Source organism: Vanessa atalanta, chromosome 7 (genome assembly GCF_905147765.1).
Source record: "Vanessa atalanta chromosome 7, ilVanAtal1.2, whole genome shotgun sequence".
Taxonomy (NCBI): domain Eukaryota; kingdom Metazoa; phylum Arthropoda; class Insecta; order Lepidoptera; family Nymphalidae; genus Vanessa; species Vanessa atalanta.
The window spans coordinates 5831577-5850214 of NC_061877.1; the positions used below are offsets into that span (position 1 = coordinate 5831577).

The 18638-nt window shown below is 30.7% G+C and overlaps 3 protein-coding genes across 3 annotated transcripts; 2 read left to right on the forward strand and 1 right to left on the reverse strand.

Annotated features, from left to right (window-relative positions):
- Positions 1–1442: 1442 nt before the first annotated feature.
- On the reverse strand, positions 1443–7972 carry LOC125065199. Its single transcript, XM_047672698.1, has 7 exons — positions 7765–7972; positions 4403–4513; positions 4129–4243; positions 3774–3896; positions 2967–3056; positions 2819–2885; positions 1443–2150 (listed from the first exon to the last, which is right to left on the reverse strand). The coding sequence occupies exons 1-7, from the start codon at positions 7835–7837 to the stop codon at positions 2067–2069; spliced, it is 663 nt and encodes a 220-aa protein (XP_047528654.1). The 5' UTR covers positions 7838–7972; the 3' UTR covers positions 1443–2066.
- A 6184-nt stretch (positions 7973–14156) lies between these two features.
- LOC125065301 lies at positions 14157–15930 on the forward strand. The gene is made up of 3 exons (XM_047672833.1): positions 14157–14242; positions 14409–14583; positions 15032–15930. Exons 1-3 carry the CDS (start codon positions 14225–14227, stop codon positions 15220–15222), a joined length of 384 nt encoding a protein of 127 aa, XP_047528789.1. The 5' UTR covers positions 14157–14224; the 3' UTR covers positions 15223–15930.
- A 453-nt stretch (positions 15931–16383) lies between these two features.
- On the forward strand, positions 16384–17626 carry LOC125065323 (bombyxin F-1-like). Its single transcript, XM_047672862.1, has 3 exons — positions 16384–16417; positions 16530–16683; positions 17495–17626. The coding sequence occupies exons 1-3, from the start codon at positions 16403–16405 to the stop codon at positions 17599–17601; spliced, it is 276 nt and encodes a 91-aa protein (XP_047528818.1). The 5' UTR covers positions 16384–16402; the 3' UTR covers positions 17602–17626.
- Positions 17627–18638: the final 1012 nt, after the last annotated feature.

Consider the following 18638-nt stretch of genomic DNA (forward strand, 5'->3'; position numbering starts at 1 on the left):
GAAAATTGGACTTCTATTTTGTTGCGACCTACGTTTTTAACTCCATCATTAATAATACAACCAATTTTGTGCTTATGTAAAAACTGACCGAATTTGATGGCTCGGATTGAGTTACCTGCAGAAGGATCAGAAACTTCCCGGGAGACATGGACAATGAAGGGACCCTTATCGTCATCAGCGTAACTTTTAGGGCCGTCAGTAAAAGCGGGATTAATATAAACAGTCTGAATGGAAGGAGTTGCGGTAGTGGGATGAACGACTGTTTTTTTTGAGGAGGAATCGGGAGTGGCGGTGGATTTATCCCCGGAACGTTTGCGAGAGGAAGATTTATTGAGGTCAATAACTTTTTCCACACCCCCGGGATCGGGAGGTTCAGGAGGAGGATCAACATCCATTATCTAACTACTTTAACTTACCAACTAATATACTATAACTATAAAAGTAAATAAACACTTACCGTAACCGAATATGGTTAGTAAAACCCAGAAACCATATAAATTAACTATTTGCACTAAAAAATTATGGAAAGAATAACAGAAAATGATTATAATAACACAGATATCTCACTAACACGTGTGTCAACCAAAGCTAACGCAAGCGAAAAAAAAACTTTTAATACAATATCACGCTTTGAGTGTTGACATATGACAATTTATCACATATTGATGACATGACGTTTCGTGTTACGGTTACGGAAAAATGAAAAAGTTAATTCTAGAAATTATTTTAAATGATTAAACAAAGTGGCAAATAGTATTTTTAGATTTTTTTATCATACAATTTAGATATAATTATATGTCATACATTAAGTATCTTGGAACACGTAACATTGGACCTTCACTAAGAAAATGTTAATATATAATAATTGTAATTACTTATTTATGGAAAAAAGCCTGAAAATATTTAATCAAATAAAAAAAACAGTACACAATTTTTTATCCAACATAATAACGTTTATGTCGAGCTTATGATGACGCCATTTGCTTGATAACTTCGTTCGCCTACTGTATATGGATTATATGCGCCACAGATTACAATACAGGCACGTGACGTCATCGACCCTATTGCAGCGCCATATTATGTAAGTAGCTTTTTCGCGCGCTATTTAAATATTGAATTTTTAATTTGATATTTTTCAGCAAATATGTAGTAGAATTAAAAAACACAACTTTTACTAGTTTCCTTATCCTCTACTAAATTGTATAAAGTGTATTTTAAAAACTAGTCAAATAGCCTATTAAAATTTCTATGCGGACAAGGACCGAATATTTAATTACTCAAAAGTAATTTAACAATCACAATAAGCGTGAGTTTTTATTAAGTAGAGTGAAACTAGATTAGCAAATAAACTCATTCACATTATTAACTCGAAACTTTGAAAAAATATACGCTCATTTATGGAAAATTAAACAACTAAAATGAAATTAATAATATAATTAATGTTTTACCAACAAGTTATAATAATTTAATTTTTCATTAGATCATATCAAGTACAGTTGCTACATAACATTTTGTACTTAGCCTTCTCAAGAGCATCTTAAATGCTACCTACATCGATTAGATAATAATTAAACACGTGTACGGACTTGTATAAATAAAAGGTACCTATAAATTTAAAACTATACAGAAATTTAAGATTAATTTAATCTAACTATAACTTTACAGTTAGGTAGTAAAAATAATAATACAATAAAACAAAAGTGTTTTATAATATAGTTTATCACAATATTTTCAGATTAATAATGTCATTATTTACATTTCACATTATGCGTACCTAGCCATAGATAAAAGAATTATTTACGTAATTATATTTAGAATTGCGTTGCAAAAGAACGGCTTTCGGTTGATATTTTAAATTTGGCGAAAATTATTATTATTCTTAATGTAAAAAGTGTTCAATAGAAATGACTAATAATAATGTACATAGGTACAGACTAATTCATTACTTATATCTAGTTTAAAAAAAATAAGAAAGTTATACATGTAACGGAATTGCTATCTTGCAATATGAATCGTATTTTTTCGACGTGAACCCTTAACAATTATTGTTACATTCGTGAGATTTTTCACATATGAATTGTTGTATTAGTTTCATTATCATTTTTTTGTTCAGGTGTGTACGGCGGTGGGGGTAAGCTGTTGTCATGTACCTGATAACAAGGAAAACATAATTATGTAATATATAATATTATATTTTTGTAAATTTTATGGCAATTACATTCTTATGAGATTACTCACTAAAGCCTATCCACACAAGAGGATTAAATACAACTAAACAACTTTGATATTGAATTGATGTAATATCTGTCTCGGCTTCTCGTGGGTCGGACACATTGTTTTAGAAACTTTGAAAGTAAAGTTCAAGTGGGTCTGTAATGGTATTACTGCATAATATACAAGGGATATTACAAATCATCGTGTAAATTGCATGGAATAATTCAGTTTAAGTTTTTTTTATTTACTTTACTCCTGCTCCGATTGGAATAAGCTTAAGATAGACTCGTCTTTAAAATTATCATACTGCTTATAGAACAGTGATGAATTCAGGATTGTCGTTTGGGATGCGATTGACCGCAGTGAAGTGGGTTTTAGTAATGTAAACACTAAAAAAGCACACAATATTTTATATAGCTTTAAGTTGCATGCTTAATACTTTTCGAGGAAGCATTTAGAGGCTTAGGGGAACACAATTGTGTCCTTTAGCCATTAGCCCGCCACTGTTATATAAAAAAAAGTACCGCACGAAAATGTTTTTAAGTATATTCTCAGGGACTTCTAAATATAATTAAGTATTTAATATAATAAATTAATAACATACAAATCCTGCATTAAGATAAACAGCTGCAGGGTATATTGCTGAACCAGAGGGCGCTGTTCTTGAATACCTGCAAATTAAACAGCTTTTGACAAACAGTTTAATAAATTAAAATATTAAATTTAATAAATCTTAATGAAATTATCATTACCTTGGTGGCGCATCTCTTAAACGTTCATTTACGTATATTTGCAAACTCCCAACTGATAGTCGACTTTCGCTCGAGTGATTCCCAAGGGGTCTAGTTATTAACAAAACATCAATCAAGTGAAATGTTTCGTGATACAAATAAAATATTTTTTTGTTATTTTATGGAACTAATGAATAATAGTTAATAGCAAAGTAAGCTATCATATATTTTTGTAATTTTCGATTATTCACTGATTAAACAGTTGTTTAAAGGTTTTAAAAAACCTAAACATATTATGTATAATTTTTTAATTATGATGCTTTTCGATTTCTGAGGATTAAAATTAAACATTTTTACTATATCAGTGTATGCTAGGTAGGTACATACAGAATTTTATTCTAGGTATTTCTCAAATGAAAAAGCTGTACAATTTTTAAATAGCTGGTGACAAAATCACTAATTTGAATTTGTTTTTAATTAGTGACGAATTCAATTCAGTAGTTTCTTACTTATTTAATAATAAAGCTAAGTTTAAAGTAAGAAATGTAGACCATACATATTTAAAGCTCAGATTTTAATACCTGTTAGATCGTGCTAGTATAAGTATTTCTGTAGAACAATGCAGTAAGCCATCTTGAAATTTATCATATTTTTGAAGTTCAAATTAGCAATACAAGCGATAATATGGGGTATAAATATATATAAATAATTAAATATAATTTATGAAAATTATATAAAATAATGCATTCGGGTTTCATATATACGTGTATATGTTAATTTTATTTATGTAACTATAGGTACTATAATATCTTAGTGTAACTTTCGTACCTCAGATTCGTCACAGCACAAAGTTTGTAGAGCAATGTAAAAGTAGCAATAATTCCAAGCACCAGAGCGATAGCCATTATTATTTGTGAACCAGATACAAGAATAATTTGGTCCAATGAATCTCTGAAAAGTTAGAATCGTGAAAAATGACTATAAACATTTATGTTCTATGCAATGTTTTATTATTCGAAAGATATATGTATATCGAGACGATATCTAGAAAGGAAACGCTGTCAAGTTTTCGTTATTGATTACAAAAAAATATGTTTGTATTTTTAGAAAGGACGACGAAGAATTTAGTAGCTTGGAAACAAACATTTTAATTTTAATGTCGAAGCATTTATTTGTAACAAACCTGCAAATCCAATTACCGTGTAGGTCATAACAAGACTGACAGATACCTCGCCAGCATTGAAGAGTTTCGTTAGAGTTCTCGCTGCAGCAAGGCCCGTAGCATTTTTCTCCTAATCCTGTACAAAATAAATTGCAACGTATAAGATGTGCGTATGATTTTAATTTAAACGTTATACATACTCGCACTTAACGATAGAAAACTATATAGCTGAGTATTTCAATTATTATTCGATAATTTTTTTTGTTTATAATGAATATATGGAAAAATGTAATACCTGGACATATTGTACAATCTGTATTGTGATAATTTGGTACGTAGCCTGTGGCGCAGTAACAATTTTCGTTAATACACTCGAACTGTTCGCCCACGCAAAACGAACACTCACCTGAAACAATAATGGGTATATTCATAATATAATATACCTACATTATATAATCACCACACTTCTGGATAACTTATTTAATTTATAAATGTTGCAGTTAAAACTCTTAACCATCCGAAAGTGATTTTAGCTAAATAAAACAGCCTGAAGTTATAAATCAAAAGGCAGATAGAGCTCACGGAACATGAATGTGAAGTAGAAAAAAAAAACAAATCAAAAGCTAATACATACTTACCGGTAGTGCGAATCTACGCGTCTTTTTGATAAGACGTCAAAATAGCTGTCAATTAAAATAAAAAATATCACGCCTTGGGCGTCAAAATAATTACAAAATGCAAAATAATTATACAATTATACAAATAAAATGTATGTCCTAATTGTTACTGATAACTTGCACTCAAAACCTCAATTAATATCATATAATATAATAATTGAAATGTTTTTCCTCGGAAGTAGTAATTTTAATCAGAACGAAAATCATTTGAAAAGAAAAGGAATATGAAGTATAAGAATTATGTCCACTTTACATAGCTAGACAAGAACATATATTATACTTATAAATAAGATAAATAGGATTTAATAATATATATTCTTTTTACAAATATATTTATCTGTAATGTTATATTTGGAAGCCGCAATTTTTATGGTGACATTTTTTACTTAATATATTTCGGATTTTTTAAATTGCATATATCCGAGAGATCTCATTTTAAGTGACTTACATTACATAACACATTAAGTACAACCATATCGTAATACGAAACCAAAGCCAGATAAGTGTAGATGTCCAAATGCAATAAGGAAAGCAATTTGATTTTCTCCGACAGCTTTTCGATTTCGGGCCTTCAGCAGATGGGGTACCCTGGCCCTGGTTGCCGATCGTCGCAGCTTCAGGTTACCGCTGATTCCAACGTACTGGAGATAAATTTCCGGCTATTTTCTGGGCGTTAGTGACACCCATTTTCTCAGGACTATCTTTCCCCTATTCCCCTTATTCACCAGGACGGATCCTGGACTAGTTATGTCTGAATCACACACTGAAACACTGGCACCAAGAGGGCGCGTGATGGATCTGCGATCGGCTCCGGTGTTGGGGGCCTGAACCATTTCTGTTGGTGCGGATGCGGAGGCTTCATCGGCGGAAACTGTCAAGCAGCTGCCACACGGACAATGCCGTTTGAAGCATTTCCTTATTCTCACTCCTCAAATTACAGCAGCACGCTCTGCAACTCCCCCCAGTCAGATTTTGATTGCCTCACCGACTGACGAGATGATTGAGGTCGTTAAGTCCTCCATCATTCGCACGTCCTGCAGAGGGTTGTCGGTCTACTCATTCGCCGCTGCCGCATAGTTGTGGGCCTCGAACTTAAATTTTAGGCTGTTTACCTCTCTGCAGTTTTACTCTCTGCAGGAGGACTTTGACGGTGCAAAGCCAGTTTATTCCCTCAAGCTGACGTTTGAGACGACAGCATTCACTATTAGTTCTATTCAAATCAAAATATTCTTTATTCAAGTAAGCTAATAAAAACACTTTTAAGTCGTCATGTCGATTGAATTAAATGTAAAGTTATCCGTTGGTAACTTCGGCTGAATCTACATTCCAAATCGTTATTCGGAAAGTAGATTCTACAGGTAAAAAATTTGGAAGTTACTCTTTTCCACTGTTTTAATCCGTGTGGAACACCCATTCTTAATAACAATCCAGAAGATTTTATTCCATTAATATATCCATATGCGGAGGAATGAGGACCATGTTGTGAGAAAGGTTTTGAGTATGGATGTGGATGAATATAGAGGTAGGGAACGACCCAAGAAACGATGGATGGATTGTGTGAAAGACAATATGGTTAGAAAGAATGTTACTTGTGAGATGACGTCTGACAGAGAAGTATGGAAGAAGAAGACATGCTGCGCCGACCCCAAGTAAAATTGGGATAAGGGATAGGATGATAATATATCCCGGATGAATTCTTTGATTTAAGTACGAAACGATGAGATCAAGAGCCATTACCATTAATACAGTAATGTTTTAGCTCGTTTAAAGCGTTTTAGATAAATAATATACTACCTCATCTGCATTCTGAGATTTCTCCCATGCATCACAATTCATGTATACGTCTAAGTATTGCCATTTCAGCATCAGTTGTTAAGCCAATGTAGTCGATTTAACTTTTCTTATTTTCAAATGTTCTATTCAACGACATAAACTGCAGGTAAAGTCCGGAAAACAAGCATTTTTTTAGGCTAGGAGTCTCTCGGGCGAGCATTGAGCAACTCTTCAAAGTTTCATAACAATTAATCACAAATCGTTTTAGAACACTTACAGATCAAAAATACAAATATGCATTTTTAAATAAGTGTATTTGCCCGCACACATACTTAGAAAATATTCTTTCTGTATGATTATATTTGTTCTATTTTTACATCGAACGCTTAAATCAAGTCTTAAAATTTGGCACGCCGCGGCCGTACAATTTCAGTCTTTGACTTTCAATATTCATTCCTAATTAAAAATATTATAAATACCAAAGTATGTCTTTTTTATTTCCCAATAATGCACAGAAGTAACGTCGCGGGAAAATGTATTAAATTATAAAACTACTTTGTAACTTAACAACATATCGAAGTAATAAATTTATTAAACAATTAAAAAAAACATATTTTATTACTAACAGTATTTAAAACGGGATATTTACCATGTTTTTTATTTTTATTTGGTGGATTTGTGAAAAATAAAAAATATGGTAAATATCCCGTTTTAAATACTGTTAGTAATAAAAATAGCCATGTTGATTTAAAATCTAACATATTTTATGTTTACAAATAGATATATTTATTTTATGGTGTCAAGAGTTCAAAAAAGGAACTGAGAAGGAAATTACTTTGTTTATATTTTATAATATTTAATTTAATTTTTGTCCTCTTTTCTATTTTTCTTATTTAGGTACACTCTAAGCCCAAGCTGTCTATGCCCGTGCATCTATTTATTGATTGCTAGATAATAATAATCAGTATCAATATGTACTATGTTAAATAATGATAGTTTTCATATCATGAAAAAAATTGCACAATTATAACCTCAACAGGTGATTAATGTTATCAAAGCTATCAGGCAAAATATATGAGTAAGTGCTTGATTGTTTTTATGCTATTACATTTCGCAGTACGGATTCATTGCTACCATAACGTTGCAAATCGGATTCAATGCAGTTTTATTTTAATAAGAAAATAAATATAAACATTTTATAATTTACCTTCACTTGTTCCATTTTGTACACGAATACTAGTAAGCAAAAAAATAAACAAAAACTTTGTCCAGAATGCCATGTTAGAAGTTGTCACCACTACATTATAATTATAACAAAATGGAACTACAACAAAACTAAAACATAATAAATAACATATGCCCTAAACACCAGTAATCGACATAGTAAAAGAGCATACTGATAATGTTATCAAAGATTTGTCGCGCTCTGATACAAAACTGTTATCGCTTTTCACGTCATTCACTCTATTACATGAGCGTTTGCCAGGTGATTTGTCGCAACCTTGGTGAAAACAACTAAATGTACTGCGACAAGGCTAAGAACATTTGCTTTTTATTAGTAATTAAAAAATGTTACCTACTTTTTACAAGTAGGTATGTACAGTGAGTACAGTGATAATAAACGGTTCAAAAACAATACATGTAATACTGTAATTTTTATTTTCTTTAAATTATAGAGACGAAAAATTTAATAGAATGTATATTGCTAGACAAAACTAACCCCTATTATAATGTTGTAAGGAAAAAAATTACATATATACAAAGTGAATTTTTCAGTAGCACGAAAAATATCAAGATATACTTTATTCATGTAGACTGTTACAAGCACTTTTGAATCGTCATTTTAGAAAACTATATTAAGTGAAGCTACCACTGCCCTGTTAGGAATGTAGATTTCGCTGAGAAGAACCGACAAGAAACTCAATAGTTTCTTTTAGCCAACACTTAGAATACAAAGTTACCTATATTAGTTAAATACAATTATATATTTCATATATCCTGCCAGAAAGTCAACAAGTATTAGCTCTACGATTTTTGTCATCTACTCGCATATTATCTGGTGTGGCATAAAATGCTTTATTTATTAATATTTTTTAAACAAATTATTTGAATTTATGGCGGAATTTGAAACTACGTTGATTTTGAAAAACAAATTCGATAGTGTCCCTAATAAGGGTCGAATACTGGACACATGGCAAATTTAAAGAAAATGTTGAATATGGCCCAGTGGTTAGAACGCGTGCATCTTAACCGATGATTTCGGGTTCAAACCCAGGCAGGCACCACTGAAATTTCATGTGCTTAATTTGTGTTTATAATTCATCTCGTGCTCGGCGGTGAAGGAAAACATCGTGAGGAAACCTGCATGTGTCTAATTTCAACGAAATTCAGCCACATGTGTATTCCGCCAACCCGCATTGGAGCAGCGTGGTGGAATATGCTCCAAACCTTCTCCTCAAAGGGAGAGGAGGCCTTTATCCCAGCAGTGGGACATTTACGGGCTGCTTATGTTATGTTTATGTTGAATATTAATGTAACATTTCAAATTTTTTCAACACTATGCCGTCGCGAAATCTTTTTTTTATAAATTATCTTCTAATATTGACTCTTAATATATTTTAGTGATTAAGGGCCACAGATCACCTTTTAGACCAAACTTTTATAGGCTAAGGAATGCGTACTTATATGTATATACCTACCTAATTATAAATAGTTATCAAATAACGTTAAACGGATTACTTGTAAATGGAATTAAATAACTTAAACAAAAAAGTAAATGAAGCAAGATGATGGAAAAAACAAATTATGGAAAAAACTTTGTAGGAAGTGAGTTTTTTAATTGTATTTTTGCATCTCCTACGCAAATCGATGCTGAAAGGCGAGCTAACATTTTTACACTTACACTGTGCCTAACAATGTCATGCATTCAAACGCGTTATCACTTATCAGATACAAAGTCAGAATATTGAATTAATATAATAATTATACTATAAGCTTCGTTAAGAGCAATTTCACTGAGTGTTGTAATTTTCTGGTTTAATGTTTGTGTAACATGTTAATAAAATATAATTTAGCTCAAGATGTATGAATTTTTATTCAGATACAACCTAAGTGGGTACTTAGTACAGCGGCCTCTATGCATTCCTCATAAATTGAAAAAAATATGCAGGAGCGCAATTTGGTTTGTTTACTATATAAATTTCGCATTAGATGCAACTAAGCTGTTTATTTAAGTCTTCTTTAGAAAAACTAATACTAGAATCTTAAATTTACCAGTAGAACTATAGTAATATCTCCTAAGTGAGATCTTGACAAACGGCACGACAATAATCACAAAAACACTGTCCCTTGCAATGATTCAATATCGCAATGGACCTACTTATATCCATATAAATATGTTTTTTTTTAATTTAATTTTGAGTTTACTTCATGAACTTATTTTTCAGTACGCTGAAAAACTGATTTATAAGACACCATAGCGAAACAATTCAATTAAAAGAACCACAAAGTTATTAGTCTAGTAAACGTTATCAAAACTGGGATGTGGGTCAAGCTCCAGTCTGATTAATTCAAAGGAATCAAAACAACATTAAAATGAAAAATGTTTTGATTATATTACAGTGTTCTTCTTCATATATTGTCAAGGTTTGTGGATTATATTATCAATTTATAAAATATTTCAAAATATCATTTATATACAAAATAATCTAGCTAATATGTAGTTCGTAATATACGTATAGAGCTTTTATTAAATTGATATGAATTAAGCTTTGACACTAGTAACTTGGCCGTAGGACTGCTTCGTTGATCTAGTGACTTATAGGATCCCTAAGTCCTTGATGTAAATCCCAGGTTGGGCCAATATTTGAGTCAGTGACAAAATTCTCAGTAGCAACTTGCAGTTCAAAATTGCTAAGCATGTAAAGCCGTTTGTCATAGTATCGTCATGATCGTCATAGTATCGTATAGTTTAGCGTTCCATGGAATTGCGAGAGCAAAAGAATTGAGGTTGAGAGCACTATAGTATCTCCTGCGCAGCTGGCTATTTTCCGTTAAGGATGGTCGCCGTGGCCGAATCTACTTAGTGATAGGGTAGGTACCTACCACCAGTTTTGTTCTGGTTAGAAGAATAAATAAACCGAAACGACAGGCCCACGGGACATCTCATCTCAGTTCCAACGTTGGTGGTGCCTTTGTGGCCTATATACACAGTTCACCTACATACCTATGCTGTAAAAAACAGTCAGAGGGACTAAATTAGTAGTAGTAGGGCATTACTAGTTAGGAGGGCTTTGTGCCACCCTGTCTGGGTAGGTACCGTTCACTCAGAATATATGTATAGGTACTGCTGCCAAACAGAAACTCTTAGTATTTTTGTATTGAGCCAGTGTAATTAGGTACAGGTAAGGGACATAACAATTAAGTTCCCAAGGTTTATAGCGCATCGGCTACGTAAGGGTTGTTAATATTTCTTACATAGCCATCGCCTTTATGATCACTTACAATCAGATGGTTTGATTGCCAGTTCCTAAATGAAATAAAAACCATTAAACACAGCAAATAGCAAACGGAAAGGAGATCACCACTAATTGTAGGTACGAGATTGTACCTGGTTACATTTTGAACATTTTATTTCTATTTTGTAACGATCTCTTAACTATTACCAAATAAACTTTTTTTTTACCTTTAAATTTTCGTAACTCTTGAATCCTACTAGTTGGCTTCTGAAATCAAATAGTTACAACTTCCGACACTAAGGTATAAAATGTTTAGAGATTTAAGACAAACAATATTCATTTTGTTAGCATACAGTGGCGGTTAATATTCTTTGAAAGAATGGTGATATATGTTATTAATTTAGAAAAGTGTTTATTACATTACTTGTGTATTAAAAATTATTATGGTATATGCTACTGGCTACGTTAATATTTTTAAGCTTGTGGTAATAATTATTCGTTCATTTTCAGTTTTTTTAGGCGGACAGGGAAATGAGTCACCTGTGAAAAGATTTAAAAATTACATGCGTTCTACAATAAGCGAGAATAGACTAATAAGAATAGACTGATAAATAGATTAACCAAAAAAAATTTTCATCAATTGTTATAACGATTTCTCTGCCATGAATGAGTCATTTTTATTATAAATACTTTAAACTTATATTTAAATTACTATGTTTGTTTGCCATTTATTTCGCTCAAATCTCATATCCAACAGATCTTGAATTTTACATGTTGGTTCAGTTTTGATCAATGTATGGATTCCTGGATCTAGACGAAGGAAATCTACAAATGTTAATAGGTAGTATTGAAACAACAAGTTGTATAAAACTTCAAGGCGGAACTTCGAGCGGATTACCATTATTATATGATGATGAAGTTTCACCATGGCATGACTGCTGTATTTAGGGTTGACTCCCGACGATCGATCTCCTTAACGGTTAACAGCACAGACACGAAATTTTGTTTACGCATTCAATTGTGATATTCCGTTCTAAGTACGACCATGACATAGCTGCTGAGTTTAGGGTTGTCTCCACCGAGCAAAGTATTTTACAGTTAATAGCACTGAAACGAAATTTGATGTAGGAACGAATTCAATTGTGACAGCATGTTCTAAGTGGAACCATAACATAGCTGCTGCACTGAGGGTTGGCTCCAACAAGCGAACACCTTACAGCACAAATATAAAAACCCATCGTTCTAAAGTCATAAATAAGATGGTGGTGTTATTGATGGTATATATAATGCTGGTCTTACAACCATTCTTCAATAAGGACATTTTCTTACGATTTAAATAGTTAATTCACAAGAAAAACTCTTTATTGAAGAAATGAATTATAGTAAATTAACAGGCAAGTAACCGAGTAGCAGTGATACGTAAACTGAAATCAGCAGACTTAGTAATATGGCTAAATGGATCAAATGTGTAAAGTGATATTTCAAAGGAATTAAAACTTATATCATTTATTGGTGACCAGGATAAATAAACCTAAGTCCAAAATAAACAAATATTTCTATCCAAGGTTTATGTGAACGAATTTCAATTATTTAGCCGAAGGCAAAATACTTCGGAAGGAAACTATCTCACTGATCTGTTTCCTTTTTATTTATATTTATTTGTTAAACATTTTTCTTGAGTTAAATAATAAAAATTAGCATCCTTTACATTTAGAGGGTACACGTGCTTACAATCAGTTGTTTACGAGTTGATGTTTTATCGCTCAACTCACGTTAGGGATGTTAGCTGGTACCGGCTAGAGATGAAAATAACATAATAGGACCCAAGCCACGCATAATATTTGACTATTCGAATAATCTCGTGTATGTTGATAAATATTTATTTGAAGTACTTAATAAAACATGATTCGAAATAATACAAATTACCTATACAAGTACCTACCTAAAAATTGATTAGATATGGTAAAGAAAATAATTTATTGAATAAATTTTTTGTAATGACAAATTAGCATTTAGAGTATAAGTATCAAGTATTAATACTAAAATAACTTTATAGTTTTTAAAATAAATGAAACGTGAAAAGATCGTTTTTCTATTTATAACTTTTATTTGAGATATTTACTAAGAATAATTTCTAACGCCATATATCATTATTGTAATGATTCTGAGCGTGTGAGTAAATAGTGACCTCAGACCCTTTATTAGTTGATATCAGAAGCGACATATATACCTACTCATTGCCAGTAGATACAGCTGTTGCTATGTGCACTTACAAAACAACTACCTATCTAATTTGTTTTCGACGAAAATAGAACAGTGATGTGGTGATACTTTCGTTCGTTGGTTCGATAACGTCCTTGACAAACATAATGTTCGCATTGTTTAAATTTGAATTTCGAAATATGAGCTTAATAATTAAAAAAATACTTATAACGTCTTAGATAGAAATTAAATTAAGATGAATTTATTTTACTTAAAAAAAAATAATCTTCTAATTAGATTTTTTTGAATTTTTATTGTAGACATAGCAGCCACAGGCATAGTAGTGGAATTAAGAAAGTTGTTTATCTATATTATAATCAAAGTTCAATACTATTTATATCGATTTCAGTAGGTCTAGTTATTAATATTTCCTTTTGTGGCTCTTTAGCTGCTCTTAAAAATATATATTGTTTTAAAAACAATCAATCATAAAGACATACGTCAATATAAAGGGTTAATAAGCTTAAATCATCTAAATTGGTATTTTTTTCCAATGAACAATGAAAAAAAAAGACATTTAGCCTCCTTTTTTGAAGTCGATATAAAACCAAAATATGAGCAAGACATTTTCTAAATAATCAAATGATATTTATTCATAACTAAATATTTTTTTAACAATTTAAATGATAATATTATATAGAAGATCAATTTATTGGGTGTATTTAAAAGAATATATATATTTTCGTCCCGACAACCTAAAAATTTAAATGTTCACCTTACTTTAACAAGCGATAATAGCTCTCCCAAATTAGAAAACTTCTTATCTTAATGACAATGTTTTGTAAACCCTATTATCGATGTAAACAAGTTTAAGTAATTCCGTACTATGGACCAAAGAGAGCTTTTGTTTTGTGCCCGAAGTACTAGTAGTTCCATTCATTAAATAGCAGTTAAACAGACCAAACATTTATTTGTGCTCTTAATTGAAATATATAACCGGGACTAGAAATGAATCTTAAATACATTGTAGGTCATGTTTAATTACATATTTTATACATGTTGAGAAATTTAATGTTGAAAATAGTGAAATAATACGCGTAAAAGTGTTTTAAAGAAAGTTTTTTTTTTAAATTACTTTCCATATTACCAAATTATTGCAAAAGTTCAAATTTAAATTCATGTTTTGTTTTAGATTTACATCATGTTCATACTACACAGAAATGTGAACGCAGTCGAAAAAACAGAAGACACAGAAATATACAAGATGACCGACAAGGTTTTTACGTGTAGCAAATGGTTATCTGCAATTATATACAACTTTTGTAATAATGTTTATAAAGTAGTGAAAAGAGACACATCGTTGTTAGGTACGTATGTAACCCTTTTAATTGTTAGAAAATTTTTCAAATTTTTTAAGGATAAAATAAATACCCAGTCTTAAATATACGTACCTATGTAAGGTTTTATTGTCTTATTTTAAATAACAAATAGCTGCAAATTAAAAAATAGCATGTTCTAAAAATTATGACCGTATGGTATGGTGGCAAGAATGCGTACACCAATCCGTTGAATACCCATTCTAGAAATAATATTCCAATTTTTTAAGATTTACTTTCACGCGAGATAATTTCATTTAATTCCATAATAAAAATATTGTAGTAATCATAAACCGCTTAAATCAATTTTACGTAATATTTAAAAATTCGGTTCGGAAATTGGGTACTTACTTAGTTTATTTTTAATTTCTTATTTTACAATATTATTATTTTGCTTTTTCCCATATTTTTTGTACATAACTATATCCTTTTATTTTAGACAAGCTGACACCAAAGGATTTACTCAAGATTAAAAACAAACGAAGGGAATTTGCAGACGTCAGATGGCGTCGCGTCCGCAGACAAGTAGCGAGTGAATGCTGCGAAAAACCTTGCACTGTAGGAAATATTATAATGTATTGTCCAGATGATGCAAAATTATTAATAGAAAACCCCAATCTATTTGATTAGATCTTGTTAATTGACGGATATTTTATTACATTGTTAACAGTCACGTTTCGATGTATAAACATTACATCGAAAGACAATAAATTCCACGGTATAGGTAGTTGCGCTTACATTTTAGCATCTAGAGGGTTCTCCCTAAAATATACAGTTCATACCGCTCTACCGTAATTATTTTGTTAATATTAAAAGATATTTATTTACGTAAGAATTACCTATCAAAATTGTGGACTTAAATAAATAGATTCAAATTCATTTTAAAACAGCTAGGCAAGAATGCTAGCTGCATTTCCATAATGAATTATGATTTAGACTCTCAAGGTTTTGTATAAAATGTAACTATCCCCTAAGAACACAATTCATTTATAGTCAAATAATATTTGTAATGACAGGTAATTTGACAGAAGACTTAATTTACGAGTCTTTTGTTATTGTAACAGTTTCAATTAAGAATTGATTTTTAATAAACGGTTTAACATGTATCACAACTAAGGTGTTTATTTCTAGTGTTTTTGTAACACATTCATTCTGTAGCAATAAATAAAGGAAGAGGAGCAACAAAATGTCTGATGAGATTTAGTAGGTTTTTATTTGGGTTTGGTTTATTTTAAAACAATCACACAGTTAAGCATGATCATAAACATCCAATTTATAAGCTTTTGTCTTATACATTTATATGTACATAAAAAATCTCAGGGGTATTGGTAATCTGTTTTTAATTTTATACTATTATGACAAACGACATAATAGTATAACAATATATAAGAACTTTGAATTTTAGCGTGAAAATATTCATACATAAAAAACCAGGTGCTCTCGAGCTTAATGGATGGCACAAAACGGGGTTGCAGCTCTTTGTTCGATTAGATAATGAAGAATTATTTAGTAAACCTAGTTGCTCATCATTAAATCTCATCAAATAAATTCAAATTTTAACAAATCAATTTCTTTAATTTAATTTAAAGTAACAATAAAATTGATGATTGATTCTTCTCGGTGGAATCTCCAGTCGCATCACTGGTAGTTTACATTTAGTATTAATTACATATTACAAAATTATTTCAATAAATATTATTCCGCTCGCTTGTGATATGTGTTATATATGTTAAACGTCCAGTTTTTCTTTATATAATGATCGAATAAATTGTAGGTACGTGAAACTTTTAAAAATATTCGTTCGTTCAAGATGAAGGTTATTTGTGTAAGTATATTTTGTCATCGGACATTTTTTTTATAATTTAAATCAAGCACTATTAATGAAAGGCTTAATAAATCAACGTGTTTCCTAAAATGTTATCAATAAATTCGAACAGGAATCTTCTATGACGATTCTGATCACTCTTATGGGCTATATTTGGATGGGCGATGCTTTTAACAGAACTGATCTATTTAACCAATGTGGACCAGACTTAAATGAAGCAGTTAGTTTCCTTTGTCACGGTGAAAGAAGATCTAGTTCAATAAATGGTATGTAAAATTTAACACTTTGTAGGTCAGTCATTAGTTACCTTTAAAAAAATTGGATACTGTTGAATTGGAGAAAAACTTACAAAGATGACATACTATTTATTTTTGTAAATATTTAATTGCATATTTTTTGATTTTAGTAAATAATTATTATTTTGAAATTAATAATTATTAATTTTCATAATATTTTGTTAATTCTTGAGATACCTTAGATTCATTTACTTTATGTTCATTATGATATGATGGTTGTATTAAACATCTCATTTATATTAATTAATTATCTTTGTTGTTGTGCTTGTTAAAATAATGCAATACAATTATGTGTGTGAATAAAAACTCACACACATAATTGTGTAGTTGTAAAACATAGCAGTTTTATTGTAGTAGATGAATGTGTCCGTAAGCCCAACTTAACTCTTATTCAGGAGCTAATCCAACCGATTTATCTTTCCGACATACGAGCGAGCTTGCGAACATAAAACATTACTAAATTTTAAACTCCAGGCTACTGAGAATTGAATCGTAGAAAAACCTAATATATTTTTTTGTGATCCATAAAATCAAAGTGTTTATTAATTAATCAGTAGATTATTTAGATGCCTTGTTCAATGATATTTTAATAGTTCAATACTTCTATTAATCATTGATACTTTATTACGTACGCTCAATTTCTTTTTTGATTTCAAATATAGCGATTACATTAATACCGGCCGATATTTTGATTGAAAGAAATACTACTAACTTAATCTAAATACAATTCGAGCGCTTTAATTTGTTGTTTTTCGATAGTTATTTATTCCTTATTTTTTAGAAAATTCGGGACTTGATTCCCGCACCAGGCGACAAATAGCCGACGAATGCTGTTTAAACAATTGCACAGTGGGCCATGTTTTAGATTTCTATTGTAAATATAATTAGTATAAATAAACTCGTTACACAGCAATAAAAGTACCTTTGCTTTCATCTCCTGAGAAATTCGGCTGTTTGGCATAATTAGATTTTAAGATACGCAAGAGATTCGAAACCATGTTATTTTTATATCATATATCAAGTTTTGTTTGTTTTTTTCTCTGTTGGAACTAGAGGATGAACATTGAATTAATAATCCGGTTAATCAAGACATTCGGCTATACATAAATTAACAAGCTGTAAATGGTAAAATTGTTCAAAATATAAATAAAATGTTGAAGTCCCTTACCATTTCTGTGTATGGAAAAAAAATACTCAAGGTCAAATGTCCATAATTAAGTTTTTCGCGATTTTCAGCAAAACGGTAAGTTTTATCAAAAGTTTTATGACAATCATGAACTCATTTTTGACTTTTTCCATGTACAGGAATGCTGTTAACATTTTATTTATATTATATATATTTTGAACAAATTTACCAATTATCAGCTTGTTGTAAATTTATGTATCTTCACTCTTGTTTCCTGGTCTAGTTTGATCGGATTATAACACTAGTAGTCTGAACAATAAGACACATTATGAAACCCTTACTTTATACACATAATAAGTTATAAGAATCAGACTTCGATTATTTTTTTCTGTGAAATGTGCAAAAGTACTATGTTCGTTGGTCACCTTTTTAATGTTGAAGTAAAACTTTATAGGTGGTGATTTGATGATTGAGATGAGAAGTTTAAAATGACATGTCACATTTTACAAGAATAAGAAGAAAAATATGAGAAAAAAAAACAAACTTATTTAAGAAGTTTCACTTGTATTACGGTACGGTTACGGTAGGTCACAAGCAATTTTTCTTTTTTTAATAATATAATTATATAAATCTAACCTACATTTATAAACAAACCAAGGTGGCTTGGACGGTTTCATGTTTGAAAAATATAGTTATGTATATGTTTGTTCAATAGTAGCTCAGCACAAATTTGAATACCTACAACGAATCATGATTCTGTTTTATCATTTCAGTATACGATCCCGAGTAAGATAATACA